An 18,245-nucleotide genomic window follows, 5' to 3' on the forward strand; every position below is an offset into this window, starting at 1 on the left:
GTGTGACATCCCTAATGATGCGATGACTTGTGGGCAGAGGCTAAGAATGGGAAGTGTGTTTTGTTTTAAAAGGGTGAACAGGCCTATGGCCCTCTGAGGAGGCCCCCACCTTATGCACACATCCATTCCCAAAAGGACCTAGGGTTACTGTGGCAAGAGTGGGACTTGGGGCCTCTTGCTGAGGAGGCTTAAGTTCCGTCTTAGTAGGAGAGACAACACCCCACACTTCAGCCCGAGGTCAAAGGGAAAACATTCTGACCCCACCCCTGCCTTGTGCCTCGCACCAGGTGGGTCCTTGTGTGGGAGAGAGGCTGGGACAGTCTCCTTGGGCTCAAAGGAAAGGAAGGCTCTCAACTGGGGTGTGGGGGGATCGGGATGTAGGATCCCAAGGGTCAGTGGCTTGGCTTTGGGGACACCAAAGCAGGCAGGACACTGGGTTCTAGAAAGGTATCCTTACTCTGTCTTATCCTCTGAGATCACCGACCCTGCAGCCACCTTCCTTTTAGGAAGCAAGACCTAACGTGGTTGGCGATAGGGCTCCGTTGGGGATAGGGCTGGGGGAGGAAGGAGTGCCCATGGCCAGACCACCCTGAACCTGTGCTGGAGGAAGCAGCTCACAGTTGACGGGGTGTGGTAGGCAGGCTCAGGAATCCTGGAACTGGGCTGGCCATGCTTTAATCTGGGTGCCACGGGGCTTCCTGCTCTATACCTGCACAGACCGCCACCAGTCTTTAACCCTTTGCCTTTGTTCTTCATCTGTGCCCTGCTCTCTTAATCTATTCCTCCCCCAGCCAGCTCAGGTCACCTTCTCAGCCAAGCGTCTGGTTGTCAGGGGAAGGGGTGGCCTGAGCCAGCATTCTCCAGATAGACCTCCTCCTCCTGGATCCAGGCCCCTTGTCCTTGGCAGGACTGAGTCCCTCCCTCCCTTGGAGGTAGAATATGGGCAATAGCTCATCAGATGAGGAGACAGAGAATTCCAGATTATTGAGATGGGATCATTGCCTGAGGCTCCCTGGGCTGGGAAAGGCAGAAGCTATGATTTAGGATCCTGCACTGACCCCAACACCACAACAGGGGGTGCAGCTGAGATGCAGAAATAACAGCTGCGCCATTTAAACAAAGCCGCCCTAGTCCAGGCCTGCCCCTGCAGGTGTCCCTGAGGGCCGGCAGACTGGGAAGAAAGAAACAGAAGATGGCAGAGAAAAGCAACGGGGATTGACCCCATCTTCATCCTTCTGGTTGGGAGGGAGAAGTGGGGGAAGACACCCAAGCACTTTCCCCCTCCCCTTCCCAAGAGGCTGGGAGAACCTGCCTGGGCAGCATCTTGAAAGGGGGAATTGTCCTCCTGATCCAGCCCAGCATCTGTGTTATGTGTACACACGTGGGGGCCTGCATCCTCCACCCCAGCTCTCCACACCTCCCCCACGGCCAATGCAGACACTTTCCCCCTCTGTCTTTAAACCCACCCGTTGTCAACATCTGGTCTACATCTGTCTCCATCTGACTGGACCCCCATCCCAGTGGATTCTCCCCCCACTTCAGGGGGCTATAGAACAGAACTATGAGCTCAAGGCCTCCTCTTTGCCTCAAACAAGCACCCTTCCAGGGCTAGGGAACCAGGGCAAGGGAGGGGGGCCAGCCCCACCCCGGAGGTGCCCCAGGCTCTTGGCAGAGCCATCCAGAGCCGTTAGAAGCAGCTGCCAATGACTCATCTCCCACTGCCCCAACCCCACCACCTCAAACACACCCTGGGGCTGGGAACTTCCCATTTTCTTTTATTTATACAAAAAAAAAAACGGTTTTAAATATAATTTAAGAACCCCTCCAAGCACCAGTGTCTGTCTCTGGTTTCTACTTCCACCTTGCCCCCCACACCCCCTCATGGACACAATTTGGGGATACTTGGCGGGGCAGGGGGGGTCTAGGGGTTGTGGCATGACCAAGGCACTGTTCTGAAAATAGACACAATGATGGGTTCCTGTTTCAACTTGGGCAAAGGAGGTGATAACGAAACAGGTCCCTTCCGACACAAAAAGTTATGACAAGGACAGTAAAAAAAAAAACAAAAAACAAAAAAAAACAGAAAAAGAGAGAAGAAAAAAATAAGACCAAAAACAAAAATTAAAACTCAAAAACCTTCAATATGAAGGCAGCAGATGGGGGAGGGGCATTTACAAGGGCAAACTGAGTTCGGTGGAGACAGCAGCAAGGTTGGGACATCCAAGTCCAATGATTTTGTCACTGGGCCACGACACCCTCCCCGCCTCCCACTATGGTGCTCCACTCCCGAGCTTAAAGGCTTGTCACCCTCTTCTCTTTGGTCTACAGGGTCTGCGGCCCTTCAAGGTGAGGAGGGGCACTGGGGCCCTAAATGGGGATCAGAGGGAAGCTGCAGGGATTGCACACAGCCACCCCTGGGAGTTGGCAGATTATGGGCACTTCCTTTCCCTCTGGGCACACCCACCTGGGGGCACACCCACCCGCGGAGAACGTTATTTCTACCCTCCCCATACGGCGGAATCCCCGAATCCTGTCTCTCCAAATCGCCAGCTCCCCACCCCCATAGGTTCAAAGTGCAATCCAATGGGGCGCAGGGATGGGGGCCTCTTGGGTCCCCACCTGACTCTGCCCCCAAAAGAAGGGGAGCGGTGTCCCCAGCATGGGAATTCCTGCTGCTCCAGAGCTGTGGGGCCAGGTGAAGAGGTGCAGGTCAGTACTGGGGGGCTGGTGCTCCCGACCCCCCTGGGGCTCCAGGTTTGGCCTGGGACTTCATGTGCTGGACACTGGCCAGGATTTTCTTCTGATGTCCCGCCAGAGTGACTCCTATTCGGAGCAGGTCCCTGAGGAAGAAGAGAGTTAGGTGAGGCCAGTAGGCTGCTGGGACCACTCTCCTAGCTTAGCTCCAGAAACCTGGTCACCGCCTCCGGATTGCCAGCCAATCAGGAAGGCCAGCGGGAGACTGGGTGGCGGTGGGGGAGGTGGAGGTGGGAGGGAGGGGAAGGGTCACACGTGAATAATTGCCGGGCAGGGCAGTTTTTTTCGGGCAGGGCAGTTTTTTTCGGAGGATTTAGGCGCTAGGCTGCAGACCTGCACAGCCCTAGTAGGGGACCGGACTTAAGTATCCAGCAGGCCCCGGCCAAGGGGGCGGGGTCTAAAGGCGGGAGGTTGGGGGGCGGGGTCTGCCTGGATGGAAGCTCCAGCAAGGATTAAGGCAGAGAATCAGAGAAGGAAAGAAAGGCCCACAAAATGGGGGCAGGGGATGCACAGATTGCTTTAGTGGAGAAGGGAGCCGTCAGAAGGAAAAAGCCGGAGAGGAAGGGCTGGGTGGAGAGGAAGGAGAGGGAAGGGGGAAAACAAACCGCCCCCCTCCACCCTGCGGCCTGGAGACTGAGATAAGGGAAAAAAGAAGAGGCGGGAAAGGAGAGCTAGAACCCGTGTCAAGGAGAGGGAACAATCTGAGGAGGAGGCCCAGCCCCGGTGGGGCAGACTGGCCTGTGAGAGGGCCTCCAGGACCCCTGGTTCCCGATTTCTATTTCTTCTATTTCTGTTACTCAGATTTGGGGCCAGAAGAGTCCTTGGGAGAGAGATGGGAGGGCAGAAAGGAGACGTACCAGAGAGAGCCAACTAAGGGGGGAAAGAAGTATTTGGGAAGCGTTGAAATAATAAAACCATTTAACATTAAAGCTGGAAAGGTTCTCCAAAACCTAGTCCAATCTTCTCCTTTTATGGGTGGGAAAACATCCGAAGTTGACGCGTTGTTAATGTGAGAGAAGGTCTGGAATGTAGATAGATGCACAAAGATAGATACAGATTGCCAGGCAGGGAGCGACATGACCGAGGGCTGAAATGGTGCAAGAGGGTGAGGCGGGCACAGCTGGCCGGGAAGATTCCCTGGGCTTTCAGCCCCAGCAGCTGTTGTTGCGTTGGAGAGTTCTAGAATAGCTGGCACCAGGAGCTGACCCCAAAGGCCCCTGATGAACCAGTGGGCTGGATTCTGGTCCCCAGCTACCCCTCTGGCTTGGCTCTACCCCCCACCTCCAGCTCCTGCCATGACTTACTCAGCGGAAATCTGGCTGACCAGCTCGAAGGAGCCAAACCCAGCAGCTGCAAAACTTTCTTCGTATCTTCCCATTTTGATGGCTCGAAGCCACTCACCCACAGAGCCAAAAGCTGAGTAGTGCGGCTGCCGCTGATCCAGCAGTGGGTGTGAGGCCCTGGAAGGCAAGGATGGGGAGGATGCACTGAGTACCTGGGCTGTGTCAGGATGTCGACGACACTGAGCCCAGCCTTGGAGAGGCGGACAGGGACAATCCCACATACCGACAAAGGAACACACTTTTTTGGAGGTTTTTTTTTTGGGGGGGGGGGGGGGAGTGGTGGCAGAGTGCAGCAAGGAGGGCCCATTCTTAGGAGTCCTCACCCGCCATTCTCCCTGGCCACGATTTTGAGGCTGGCAGGGTTCCGAATCATCTTGTCCAGGGCACTGACCACCTGGGGGAAGCGGGGCCGTGCATTCCGGTCCTTCTGCCAACAGTCCAGCATGAGCTGGTGCAGGGAGGTGGGGCAGTCTGGGGGAGGGGGTAGCCGGTAGTCCTGTTCAATGGCATTGATCACCTAGAATGACAGAAGAACTGGGTGAGGATGTCCAGGGAGAACGAGGATGCCAAGGACCCCAAGGAAATGGTGACTTAGCAGATGCTTGGAGGGGTGCAACAGCCCTCCAGATGGCAAATCTAGGGGTTCTCCTGGCTGGGGCTGAGGCTGGCCCTGACTCAAAGCCCTAGCCACTCTTGGGCTGTGATTCAGATGCGCAGCTTCCCAACCGTGCCCTCCATCCTGTGTCCTGTGACCAAACATGCTCTTGGGCACAAAGATCAACTCTTCTTTGTGCTCCTCTCATTATCTCAAGGACCCAGCAGTGGTGAGCTCTCTGGGAACCCCACCCCACCCATATCCCTGGTGAGAACATTCAAGAAAACATAGCAGGATCATGGGACACTCACGTCCTGATTGCTCATATCCCAGTATGGCCGCTCCCCAAAAGACATGACCTCCCACATCACAATCCCATAACTCCAGGCATCGCTGGCAGATGTGAACTTCCGGAAGGCAATGGCCTCAGGGGCTGTCCATCGGATGGGAATCTTTCCTCCCTAAAGATGAGGAGAGCAAAGATGAGCTGAGGGACCCAACCGCTCTGATCCCAGTCTTTGCTTTTCCCCTAGCTCAGATCTCCTTTCTTTCTGGGACCCAAACACCCAGCTCCCCAACGCAATTCTTTTCCTCCACAACCAGAAGTCAGATTCCCTAAGCGGATCCCCCCCTCCTGTGGTCTGCTCTTTCATCTTGTCCCTAGATCAGAGCTGTCAACCCCCTAGTCTCCCACCTTTTCCTTCCCACCTGACCCTAAGAACTTCGTTCCTATGTCAGTCCCTCAGCCTCACCAGAGAGCTCGTGTAGGTGGGGTCAGAAGAGTTCTCCTCCAGGAATCGGGAAAGGCCAAAGTCTGAAACCTTGCAGACAAGGTTGCTGTTGACCAGGATGTTCCGGGCAGCCAGGTCACGGTGAACGTAGCTCATCTCAGCAAGGTACCGCATGCCTGAGGCAATGCCCCGTAGCATGCCCACCAGCTGGATGACAGTGAATTGTCCATCGTTCAACTGGAGACCAAGCAAGAGAGAGGGGCATGCTTAGGATAGCTCACTCTCCATTCCCCCTGCCTTCCACATTCTAAACCGTATTTGGCCCTTCAGATCCATCTCGTGTTCACCTGTAGAACAGGCCTGCAGACTTCCCAGGTAAGCCCTCCTCCTTTCTCTTACCCCAAGTTCTCTGAGCTCTTACTACACTATGACACAATGCTTATAACTGTTCCTGTTTCAAATGTATACATTCACTCTCCTAATTAGGCTGTAAGGAGAGATTTAACATTTTTCTTCCTTTTAATCTAGTACAATGCTTTATACCCAGGGCATACTCAACAAATGCTTTTTATTTAAGAGCAACAGAGTTCTGACAAGAGTGTGCTGTGAGATACCACACACTCTTGTGAGCCAAAATCTAGCTCAGCCTTCTTGGACTGTGTGTAGTATCAAGAGAACAGTGAGGAATCGAGGTACCATCAGCAACCACGGCATCAAAACCAAGGTCTAAACACTGTCCTTGACCTTTAGTTTGCTCTCACCAGGTAAACCAAGCAATCAAAAATGGTTAACTAATCCCATCTTCTGGGTTCAGCTAGCATGCAGGGGACCCTTGGCAGCTCTGCAGAGCCAGGGACACAAGAGTCCAAAACAAAATTCTGAAACAAGCCTCCAAGCCTGAATACACCCCAGGCCTCTGACTTGTTCGTGGAAATACCACTTGCCAGATGCTCAGAGTATAGACCTCGGCACCTCCATGATTTCTTCCTCACCCGCCACTTATAATCCATCAGCAAGTTCTGCTGGCCCTGCTTCCAAAACATACCCCAAATCCAACCTCTTCTCTGCACCCCGAGCCAACCCTCACGGCCTGAATGGCTACAAGTCTCCTCACTGGTTCTAGGCTTCCTTCCACTCTAGCTCTCCCCAGCACCCACCAAAGGGATCTCCTACTGAAACCCCTCCAAAGACTTGCCTTGAACTTCTAATCAAATCCAAATTCCTGACCAAGGCCAAGAGGCCCATGTGGCAGGGCCACCACCTACATTAAGACCACCAGGGTTCCTCTGCTCCCCAGGTTCAGCCTCACCTGCCTTTCTGCTTCTCGTTGACCACTCTGGTCTCTCCTCTCTGTCCCCAACACCATTCTTCCCCCGTCTTCTCAAGGCTGGCTCTTTCCCATTGACCCAAATGTCATCTCTTCTAAAAGAGACCCTCTTCCCCTCCCTGCAACGGATCTCTGTCGGGTACCAAGGGAATAGACACCTGTGTCCACAAGGGAGGGTCAGGCCATCATCACACTACTCCAGGTCAACCTCCTCATCACTCATGGGGGAGCCAGGTGGCCCGTGTCTCCTGATGGGGTGCCATGTGAAATTCACAGCACCCCCAACGTAGGCTGGCCACCAATGTTTAATTTTGAATGTATCAAAACATTAGGCATAGCTTCTCTTACAGGAAATATAGATAAACAAGCTAAATGACCCCACAGGGAAGAATCTGATAAATCCACAGGGTGAGACATTCAAGGGGACAAGTAGCCCAGTTCTTCAGCATGTCACGCTCAAAAGTGAGAACCATCAGGTGTAACGCTTGCTCCTGAACTGCATGGTGGTTTGAATAAGCCAGTAGTAAGGGACATTTTGGAAACAACTGGGGAAATGTGGATATCGATTGAGTATTAGAAGATACCAGGAAATTGTAATTTGATTAAATGTAATGTTATTTTTTTTAAATCCTCATCAAGGGTAGTTTTATTGATTTTAGAGAGAGAGGAAGGGAGAGGGTCAGCTGCCCACAGAGAGGTCAGTTCCCCACAAGGCCTAAGGAAGGGCCAGTCCCAGGACCCCAACCTTTTCTAAAGGGGGAATGATGGGCGAAGGGGGAGTGATGTGGAATCCACCATCTGCCCTGGGTTCTGAGCTCCTTGGCTGCTTTGGGGGAGCACAGGTGGATGCGGGAGGCTGGAGGCAGGGGGCTCACCCGCAGGAAGGAGTCCAGGGCACCGTTCTCCATAAACTCAGTAAGAATCATGACTGGCATGCTGTTGGTAACCACGCCCTCCAGGCGGATGATGTTGGGGTGCTCGAACTGGCCCATGATGGAGGCCTCGCTCAGGAACTCCCGCCGCTGCCGCTCAGTGTAACCACCCTTCAGGGTCTTGATGGCCACGCAGCTCTCCTTCTTCCCCGGGGCCTTAAGTCGCCCCCGGCACACCTCCCCAAACTCACCTTTAGGAAGGATGCCAAGAGTCAGCTCTCCCCCTCGTCTGGCCCTGCCTTCCCTCCCCACCCCATTTCCCTCCTGGGCGTCCAGTCATCTTTCCTCTCACCTGCACCAATCACCTCCTCAATCTTGACATAGGAGACATCGATCTCTTTTGCGAATTCCCTCACAGCTTCATTAGGGTCTTCGTAAGTGAAGGGATCGATGTAGACCTTCGTACCTGAGGAATCATGTGGGGCCCATTAGCCAGGTAACTTCTTGCACCCAGATGCCCTAATTCTTGACACACAGCCTTGTCCCGGCCGTTTCCTTCAGGATAGGCCTACTTACCGTGGCCAATGAGATACTGTCCGTGTTTATCTGAGTATTCAGCTTCTCTCCCACTGCTCTGCTTCCTAGAGCCAATGGGAAAGAAAAGGTAAACTGAGTCACATATGTGTTCCCAGAGAGACAGGATGGGAGGAGAGGAGTGGGGATCAGAAAAGATTTCAAGTGGAAATGAGCCCTTGGGGCAGCCAAGGAGGCTCGACCTACAGCAAGAGGGCAGGTTTCACAGGGCCTCCGGGCGCCCAGAGCTCTCACCTGAGGCAAAGAACTGCGATGACAATAACCACCAGGACCAGCACCACACCCACGACGGCAGTGCCTGCAATCAGGGCCAGCTGCTCCCGCCAGCTCTCCTTTTCTGGGGGGGAAAAACCATGATCAGGAAAACCTGATGGCCACCGAGGGCCCCACTAACGGAATGAGCTGTGGCTCCCGGAGAGCAGCGTGGCAGGTGGGGGAGGACAGAGGAGAAGCAGGTGGGGGGAGCATAGTGGGATTTTCAAACTGCTTCTCCTGGGCTGTGGGCCCCCACAGAGCCCCTCAGGGCAAGGGAGGGAGTTCCGGCCTTTTCACTGCCAGGGTGGGTTTGATCTGGTTCTGTTCTAAATACTGGTGACCACAAACAGTCCCATTTGAAGGAAAGGTTCCAAAGGCTAAATAAAAATGAAAGGGTTTATACCCCCAAAGTGGAAATAACCCAAATGTCCATCAATGGATGAATGCATAAATAAAATGTGCCACAGCCACACAGTCAAATACATGCTACAATATGGATGAATCTTGAGAACATTATGTTAAGTGAAGGAAACCAGTCACAAAAGACCATATATTGCATGATTCCATTTGTATGAAATGCCCAGAACAGGCAAATCCATAGAGACAGAAAGTAGATTAGTATTTGCCAAGGGCTGGGGGGTGATGAAAGGGGTATAGGTTCTCTTTTTGGGGTGCTGAAATGTTCTAAAATTGTGATGGTTGCACAACTCTGTGGGTATACTAAAAGTCGATGAATTACACACTTTAAATGGGTGAAGTGTCTGGTTTATGAATCATATCTCAATAAAACTGTTTAGCCCTGGCTGGTTTGGCTCAGTGGATAGAGCGTCGGCCTGCAGACTGAAGGGTCCTGGGTTCGATTCCTGGTCAGGGCACATGCCCAGATTGCGGGCTCGATCCCCAGTGTGGGGCGTGCAGGAGGCAGCCGATCCATGACTCTCTCTCATCATTGATGTTTCTATCTCTCTCTCCCTCTCCCTTCCTCTTTGAAGTCAATAAAAAAAAAAAAAAGTAAAACACTGGGCCAGCATATTATAACTAACAGGTTTCATCTTATTTATTCCCTGGAGCCTGTGAGAGAGGACTCATATTTCCTTTTTTTTTTTTTTTGGATGAGAGAGCTGAAACTCAGGGATCAAGTTTTTGCTAAAGGTCACACAAAGTTGAGGGAAGGTTGCTGAGCAGCTCTTCACACTCAGTTGTTGGTTTGGGTTTCTGCACCCTCTGCTCTCTTCACCAGGCCAAAATACCTCTCAGTTGAGAGAAAAAGGAGCATGGGAGTGTGACTTTAGGGGTCCTTCAGGAGCAGCACCCCCTCCCATGCCTAGTCCCAGGCTCACCATCCAACTGGGTCTGGCTATGGTGCTCCTGGCCGAAGGGTCCATAGCCAGCCTCAGAGCGTGCCCGCACCTGGATCAGGTAGCTGGCTCCCCGCTTCAGCCCCTGTAGCTCTGCCCTGTTTTCCGATGTCTTCAGGAACCGAACGCTGCTGGGGCCCTCTGCACCCTGTCCAGGAGGAGGAGGGGTTGGCCATAAGTAGAGGCCCCCAGTTTCCGCTGTTCTTCCAACCTCCCCCTGCCCTGCACCCCCATAATGAGCATCTTGGTCTTGTAACGTAGCAGGCCAGGCCTTGGTGCTGACTTATGTGCACTGTGCTGAGTGTCTGCATTCACTGTCTCATTTAATAGTTACGTGATAAGGCGACTGTTTTACAGATGGGGATGCTGAGCTCAGAAAGGCCCAGGGGCTGGCCCAAGGTCTCACAGAGCTGGAATTCAAGTGTCTGCCATTCAGCGTTCCACTCCTAGCGCACGTCGCACTGCCCACCCCAACCCCCGGGGTGGTGCCTGGTCTCACCTTCTCATGGTACTTGACCTCATAGTCCAGCACTGCTCCACTGGGTGCCCGGGGAACAGCCCAGGCCAGGCTCAAGCTGCTAGGTGAGGACCGAGTCACCCGGATGTCGGATACTGGGGGTGGCACTGGGAGAGACAAGACATGTTGGGGCTCTTCCACGTAGCATGTTTGTCCCTTGCCTTTCCCAACGCTTCTGCTGGCTATACCTGTCTTGACCCTGCAGACGTTCCAAGAATCCCTTCTGACTTCCATCCTCAACTCTCCAGCCCGCCTTGCATCTTTTTCACTCTCTTTCTGCCTCTTGCGCCCAAAGCCCTGATGCTCCGTACTTCCTGGGGATCCCACTCCATAGCCTCTGCCTTTTCCCCCTTTAGACCTCGCTGGCTTCTTCTACCACCAACATCTCTCCCATCTGACCACAGGCTGCCCCCAGCCGCCAGTCTCACCTTCACGGTCAGTGGTGACATTCACAGCCTCAAACGGGGCGGGCATGGCGGCTAAGGAAGATACCCCATTCAAGGCAGTGACCTCGAAGGTGTAGGTGAAGTCAGGACGCAGCCCTCGAATTGTGACCCAGGGCTCCACCAAGTCCCGGGGGCCAGGGTCGAAGGTCAGGTCTCCTCCACAGGGTGTGCAGGCCCCCCCAGGGCGGCACTCCCGGCAGCGGAGTGCATAGGTGAGGTCCTCCCGGCCACCTGACTCGAGGGGGGCACTCCACTCCAGGCGCAGGGAGGAACCATTTAGGCGGGAAACCACACTTCTTGGAGCTGAGGGAGAGGCTGCAGCAAACCAGGAAATCAGACAGAGGCTGAGCAAATGGAAGGGGTGGGTAGTGGGACAGACAGGTAGCCACACTGACTTAGCTGGGCACCAGCAAGCTAGGGTCAAGAGGAGGAAGGCCTGGTAAGGTGGAGGCTGGGATGGGGGTCCACCCCCGGGGTCACTTACTGGTACAGGGTGCACTCCGGGGGTCTGTGCGGGCCCGAAAGTACCCTATGCGGCACTGGCAGATGGGTGAGCCGATGGTGTTGGAATGGCTGTTGGCTGGGCATGGCTGGCAGGACCCCTCACCAGACAGAGACTTGAAGGTGCCCTGAGCACAGGCTGAAAGGAAGCAAGCAATCAACAAACATGCATAAAAAACATGCAGTTGGCCCTGGCTACTGTTGCTCAGTGGTTAGAACATCAGTCCAGGGACCAAAGGGTCTCGGGTTCGATTCCCCATCAAGAGCACGTACCTATACATCCCCTGGCCCTGGTAGGGGCACATGTGGGAGGCAACCAGTAGATGTGTCTCTCTCACATCATGTGTTTTTCTCCTCACCCTCCTCCTGCCTCCCTCTCTTCCACGCTCTCTAAAAAAAACCAATGGAAAAATATCCTCAGGTGAGGATTAGTGACAACAAAAAACCACGCAGCTGCTTTTAAGTTTGCATGACGTGCGAAGGGGGAAATAGGGCAGGAGGAGCTCAGAAATCTCCCATCGAAGAGAAGGAACCTCCTCCAGACCAGGGTTTAACCCTAATACCCACAACCCCTCAACCCAAAGACCAAGGCTCAGAACAACAATTTGAAATGCACACCACAAAACGCACTGGATTATAAAGCAAATCAAGCAAGTTGAAATACAATGATCATAAAATGAAGAAAAGTTTGTGACATAGCAATGTGTATGCTTCTTAGCAAGATACAGTAGCCCATCTAACAGCCACTGTAATATGAAGTGGTGAGGAACACACACAGCATCCGACATGCTTGCATCATCTGTCATACTAGCTTGTGAAAATAGCCAGGAACCGTAACGAACAAGAGCAGAGACCATGACACCTTTGTCCTCTGAGCCCAACAAGGTCCTGCATCCCTGGACAGCCTCCAGGTCCAGAACGGAGTGGACACAGGAAGAATGCGGAAGTGAGGAAGACTCAGAACTACGCTGGGAATGGGCAGGGGAGGAAGAGAGGCCCCCCAGGAACTGAGTGCCTAGGAGAGCAAAGACTGTTCCAAGTGGACATTTAAAAAGTGGGTCCAAGACCAGGGTACAGGACCTTCCCCACATGGAGTGGCCACAATTTCCTGGGGACATGCCAGCCCTCACCTCGGCACCTGGTATTCCCCTCGGCGGCCTCGAACCCCGGAGCACAGCTGCAGCCCGTGACCGGCTGCTCAGCCCACTGGCCATCCTCCCGGCAGTAGAGGCTGGGACTGGGGCCGGAGGCAGGGACAGCGTCAGCCACACAACTCCCTGCCACGGGCACCACGAGCTCACGGGGCACTGTCTCCGGGAAGCGGGTGAGGTTGACGGTCAGCTGGGCACACTTCTTGTAGAAGAGGTGCAGGGACAGCAGGGCCATGCAGGCGCCCTGGTCCTGGAAAGCCAGGTAGAAGCCAGCTTTGGTGAGTGGGCCCAGACGCAGCGTCTTGACGTTCACTTTACCAGTTGCCTCAGCCCCAGGACGCTTCCGGGTCAGATGCTCAGCAGCCACTGTGTCCACCTGCCGGGTCGGAGAAGAGACTCAACCCCTGCGGTCCTCCATGCCCCAAGGACCCAGCGGACCGTCTTCTTCCTAGCTCCTCCTTCCGCGGATACTTGCTGGGCTCCTGTGATGTGTCCAGACTCTGTCCCGCACTCCCCCTTTCTGTTCACTCACTCATCCTACAATACCTTGTCAACACGCAAAATGTATCTGTTCTATGCCAGGTCCTGAACTCAGTGCGGAGGAAACAGAAATGAAGGCAACGCGGATGGGTTACAAAGTACGAGGAGTGCTACCACAGGTGGGACCCCACAGCCCGGCACCTCAGCAAAGGTACCCAAAGGAGCTGGAACTCAGAAGACATAGTAGATGGGAAGAAGAGGCAGAGAGAAGCCATTCCAGGGTGAGGGGTAGGAAAATGAAGGGGGGAGTGCAGGGTGGCCTAAGTACAGTAGAGTGACTGAGAGAACCGCCCCTGGCGGCCAGGCCGGCAGCCCAACTGCATGCTGCTGCTCCACCGAGCAGACCACCGTCTTCCCTTCCAGACCTGAGGCTCCTGCTCCCAGTACCCCAACCAAGGGCCTTGGAAGTTCACCTCCACTGCCCCTAGACCACAGGCCTGCCCGCCCTGGCCCGCGGCTGTGCCCTGAGTGGTGGGTACCTTGATGTAAGGGTTCTCCATCCAGGCTGGCGTGAGGGCTGTGGCCGTGTTGGCGTCGCTCTCGAAGTAGAAGACTGTAAAGGTCTCCTTGCAGGAGCGCCCCGCTCGGGGCAGGGACAGGCACTCAAGCATGGTGAAGCGCAGTGTGGCGTACACGTGGACAGCACCTCGCCGGGGGACCCAGCCTGTGCGCAGCCAGTAGGCCAGGCCTGGGGCTCGCTGCACATGACACACCTCGTAGGTCCTAACGCTGTGTTGCTCCTCATCCAGGCCGCTCAGCTCCTCCCACTGTGGGCAGAAGGGGTCAGCATGGGGGCTGCTGAATGGCTTAAAGGTCAGTGGGAGGGTGTTCGTCATGAAGCAGGAGTGGCTAGGGAAGGGGGCCTCTGAGAGCAAGAGCTCAGAGGACGCTGGTTCCTGCCGGGACCTGGGGGGCAGTGGCATGGGAAGCAGGTCAGCACTGGTGCTACTCGTCCTTCAGTTTCCCTTCGGAACCCCAGCTCCTGGGCCCAGCTCTTACCTGCCCCTCCACCTGAGGAAACGTCACCCACTTCAGATCGGCAGTTTCCAATTTTGTGTTCAGTAGAGTCTCTAAGACAGACAGACAGAGCCAGTCAGGGCTTAGGGGAGACACTGGGAAGAGCAGATGCCTGGGAACGGAGAGAGTGGGGGTCCTCCTAGCTCCAAGCTGGAGGGGTCAGTCAGGCTGAGACAAGAGATGAGGGGAGTGAGCCTTGCCCTCCCATTTCTTGCCTCTTTTTCTGAATGTTTACCCCATCCCTAACAGCTGGTAGGCTGGCTGCCCTCTTAGGACTCCCAGATCTAGGCCTCCCTGGATGGCAGTCACCTGGAGGATAGGGGAAGGTGCAAACACTGGAAGTGGGAGAAGGGCAAACAGCTCAGAAAGGATTAAACTAGAGCCCGGACCTGGCCTTGACCTTGTGGTGGGCAAAGGGCTGCTGGCAAGGGGACACCCTTCCAGGGCCAGGGCCTCCAGGGTCAATTCCCCAACCCCCAAGTTGCTGCCTCCCTGCCCCCAACTCTATTCCTCTTCCTTGTCCCCACCCCTTTTGAGACCCAACACCCCAATCCTTCAGATCCAGGAAGGTGGTGCTCAGCTCCTGAGGCCCAGCCAGAACCCCGACTCCTTCCCCTCCCTTCAGCTCACTGGTGTCAGAGGAGGAAGTGCTGGAGGCTGGGATGCTTGGGTTCCCGCCCTGGCCCCAGCCTGCAGAGGCCTCACATCTGGATTTGGTTATGGGGAGGAAAAGGGGAGGAGACTTTAGGGGTGTGTGTATGCGGGGTGGTGAGGGTGGTGAACGCACCTGGCTCAGCTCAGCCTGGGGGAGGAACACCAGAGAGGGGTGGGCCCCTGGCGGAAGCAGTGGATTAGGGGAAACTGCACAGGCCCTGGCAGCTGAGGGTGGAGGGAAGGTGGGGGAATCCCCCTGGAGGCCAAGACAATGTGGATGGCCCCTAGGAGGGCAGCCAGCAGCACACCTGGGACCAGGTCCCCACTTCCCAGCATGGGGGCTGCTGGAGAGAAGGGAGGGCAAGTGGGTGAGGCAACCTCTTCCCAGGGACCAAGTGCTATCCACCTAGGCAAGGGATTAGGTGGGACTGGCCAGCCCCAGGTAAGGCCCAGGCCCCCATGAGTGGCGGGAGACAGACCAGCATGCTGGGGACAGGATGCCAGGGTTCTGGGAAAGGGGTGGATAGAGGCTGCCGTCTCCACCCTCCATTGTTCCAGCTGGATAGTGTTTTCCTGTCTCCAATTTACACACTGTCTGTTTCAGGGCTGTCCCTGTGCTCCGAGTGGCTCACTTTCTCTGGTCTTGCCTCCTCCTGGAGCTCTCTTTGATCTGTTAGTTCTTTTGCCTCTCACCTCTCTCCAGCTCTCTGTCCACCTCCATTTCTCTAGCCATCTCTCTCCTCCTTCCTGTCTCCCACTTTTCACCCAGCCTTGGATAAATTAGTTAACTCCTCTAAGCCTCAGGCTCTTCATCTGTAAAATGGGAGAACAATCCCTCCCACCCACAAGGCTGTGGGAACCGTGAAAATATAAAGCCCTCAGCATGGGCCTGGGGCCTAGAAAGCACTTCGTAACAGCAATTAGAAGTGACTCCCTTTTCCTCTTTGCATCTTTCACTTCCTCTCACTCCACTTCATCCGGGTGGTTTTCTCTCCGCTCTGCTTTCCTCTCTCCCAGGCCTTCCCCTTCTTTCTCTGAGCCGGGCCAGTCTTCCCGCTCCCCATCCCCAGCCTTTGATCCCCAGCCCAGAGCAGCACTGCCCAGCCTGAGGGAGAGGGGTTTCCAACTGCCTTTGATTCCTCCTCCTCAGCAGCCTCCCTAAAACCCCCTCCCCAAAGACCCCTTTGATTCCAGGCAGTGAAGAGGAGGGGCGCGGGGGGAGGAGCAGCTCATTGAAAGGAGATTAGGGTTTATAGGGCTCTTGGTTCCCCCTCTAGGAGGTGAAGGAAGGGGAGAGGCGCAAGGATGAGGGAAATTTGGGGGAGAATATAGAAAAATTAGAAATTTAGAGAGATGAGGAGGTAGGTGGTCAGGACTACAGAGGGGCTGCACAGGTCAGTTTCTGCTGGCCTGCAGGGTTGGAGGACAGCCAGCTTGTCTGGGACTTGGGCAGGGCTGGGGTCTAGAGAGCATTTAAAGGACTGGGGTGCAAGCCTGGGGCACCGGGAAGGGGGCCTCTCTGTGGCAGGGGTAGTGGCTTTGGGAGATTTGTTCAGAGTGTGAGTGCAGAAGGTGGCCATCCCGACAGAGGCGTGTGAAACTGCAGGATCAAGGTGTAAATGCCAAGGAATGAGGGGTGGGGGCAGTTTATGGCCTAGCACAGAATTCTGCCTTGTCTGCAGTTGTTTCTCCAGAAACCTTTCCTTCTTTTTTGCCGAGGTGAGAAGAGGGTCAGAAACTTTGAAGAGAGTTTTGAAGATTGGAGTAGGGAGGAAAGGAAAGGCCACCGAAAGCGTCTGAAGTCCGGAGTGAGAGTTTGGGGAGCCTGGGCAGGGGGACGTCCCAGGACCAAGCCCGACTCCATCTCTTTTCCAAACAAAAGAAAACTCCACTCCCCGCTGGGCCGCCTCTTCCCCGCCCCCCGCCCGGTCTAGCACTATTGGTCCGAAGTGTTCGGGGTTGAGGTGCTGGGTAAGGGTAGGGAGAGGTCGGCCCCTCCACTCCGAGGCCCAACTTTGGGGGCCCCAGGAGTGGCGGGACGCCGCCAAGGAAACTCACCTTCTAAAGCGGCTGCGAGTGAAGCCCAGCAGAGCAAAGCCCGGAGCTCCATGGCGCCGCCTCACTCCGGTCGGATCCGATCTGAGTTTGGGGGGCGCTAGCCCCCCCAGTTCTGACCCCCCTCTGAGCGGGTAGACGCCGACTCCCCGCGCGGGACTCTCGGTCGGAGCCTCAGCGCAGGCCCATGCGGGCGCGCCGGGCACCGGGCGGCGGCGCCCAGGTGTGGCCCCGCGTCCCCACCGCACGGGCTGGCGGGGGGCGCCCTCGCAGGGGACGCGCCGGGCGGGAGCCGAGAGAGACGTGGCTGGAGTCGGGGTCCCTCCGGGGCCTCGGGGTCCCGCCCCAGCTGGCTGGGGGTGGGCCTGTCTCGCGCTTTCCAGCCCCCTCCCTAGAGTGGCGCTGCGCGCGCTGCGGACCGACTGCGCTCCGCGCCGGCGGGGAGGGTGGAAGCCGGAGCGGGAGGGAGGCTGCGGAGCGGGGTCGGACCGCCGGGTTGGGCTGGCCGGGGCCGGGACTGGGCCAGGCGGCGCCTGGCGGAGGAGGGAGGGGCGCGCGGGAGCGGGGGGGCCGCCCCCAGCCCGGGCTCGGCCTGGGGGGCCGGGGCGCGCTGATTGGACCGCGCGCTGCTGAATAATTCATGAGGGAAGCGGAGCGGGCCGCCGAGCGCAGCAGCTCGGAAAGTTGGGAGAAAGTTGGGAGAAGGGGGAGGGGCGGAGGGCGCGGAGCCCGGGGCCGCCCAGAAGTGCACTGGGCTGTGTGCTCCCACCCGGATCTCGCGTGTCCGGATCGGGGCCCAGGGACCCCGGGGGCAGACCCAAACCCGGCCGACCAGGGAGCGAAGAAAACACCCAGCAGCGCGGACAGCCCCCCAGAGGTGCGCATTATTTTCTTGCGGACTTCGGATTCTTCTGGATTAGCCCACCACCCCCCTAGTTGGCGCAGGGGACCGTGTTGGGGGACGCTTTTGAGGATGGAGGGTGGCCCTGAGGGTCCGGAGGCAGCGATCTCAGCTTAGATAACCCTGGAGTGAACGTCCACACAATCATTCAACGAACTAAGTACAGTATCGGGGACTTACTATGCACTCAGCCTAGCGCTGGAAAGTGCGAGGATGAGGTGAGGCAACTGGGTTGAGATGGGAGGAACATAGCAAAGTCTAGGAAGCAAGGGTAGATAAAAGGTAGGTGGGTCTGAGCGAGTGAGGGGTCCTGATGGATTCCCAACTCACCGTCCTCATTCTCACTGTCGAGTTTGGAAGGGCTCCGCGCCACCCGCAGCCCTGACCCTTGGGGCTGGGGCCGGGGCTGCTGCTGTCTTTCCTGAAGCTGTTTCCTGTCTGGCTCCTGGGGGCCCTCGGGATGGCTGGGAGGGTTCTTCCTCTCATTGCCACCACCCTCCCCCCATATCATCAGTTAGAGGGGAGGGTCTAGGAAAGCAGTGAACTTCCCACCAACCCCCTTCTACATCAGGGCACCTAGTGTGAGTCAAGGGGTGGATGGAGGGTGCAGCAGGAGTCTCCCAGTGGGAGAACT

The 18,245-nt window shown here is 56.1% G+C and overlaps 1 protein-coding gene across 2 annotated transcripts; it reads right to left on the reverse strand.

The window, feature by feature from the left end:
- Positions 1 to 1,755: 1,755 nt before the first annotated feature.
- EPHB4 (EPH receptor B4) lies at positions 1,756 to 17,219 on the reverse strand. 2 transcript variants are annotated; one of them, XM_036309728.1, is made up of 17 exons: positions 16,714 to 17,219; positions 13,984 to 14,054; positions 13,464 to 13,751; positions 12,424 to 12,820; positions 11,277 to 11,432; positions 10,775 to 11,107; positions 10,329 to 10,453; positions 9,812 to 9,977; positions 8,451 to 8,553; positions 8,199 to 8,263; positions 7,975 to 8,088; positions 7,626 to 7,873; positions 5,445 to 5,660; positions 5,004 to 5,153; positions 4,421 to 4,614; positions 4,059 to 4,214; positions 1,756 to 2,840 (listed from the first exon to the last, which is right to left on the reverse strand). In XM_036309728.1, exons 1-17 carry the CDS (start codon positions 16,763 to 16,765, stop codon positions 2,711 to 2,713), a joined length of 2,964 nt encoding a protein of 987 aa, XP_036165621.1. In that variant the 5' UTR covers positions 16,766 to 17,219; the 3' UTR covers positions 1,756 to 2,710. The 2 variants fall into 2 exon arrangements, with proteins under 2 accessions (XP_036165621.1, XP_036165622.1); XM_036309729.1 differs by lacking the exon at positions 13,984 to 14,054.
- Between the last annotated feature and the right edge of the window lie 1,026 nt (positions 17,220 to 18,245).

This window comes from Myotis myotis, unplaced genomic scaffold, assembly GCF_014108235.1.
Source record: "Myotis myotis isolate mMyoMyo1 unplaced genomic scaffold, mMyoMyo1.p scaffold_m19_p_5, whole genome shotgun sequence".
Lineage (NCBI taxonomy): Eukaryota > Metazoa > Chordata > Mammalia > Chiroptera > Vespertilionidae > Myotis > Myotis myotis.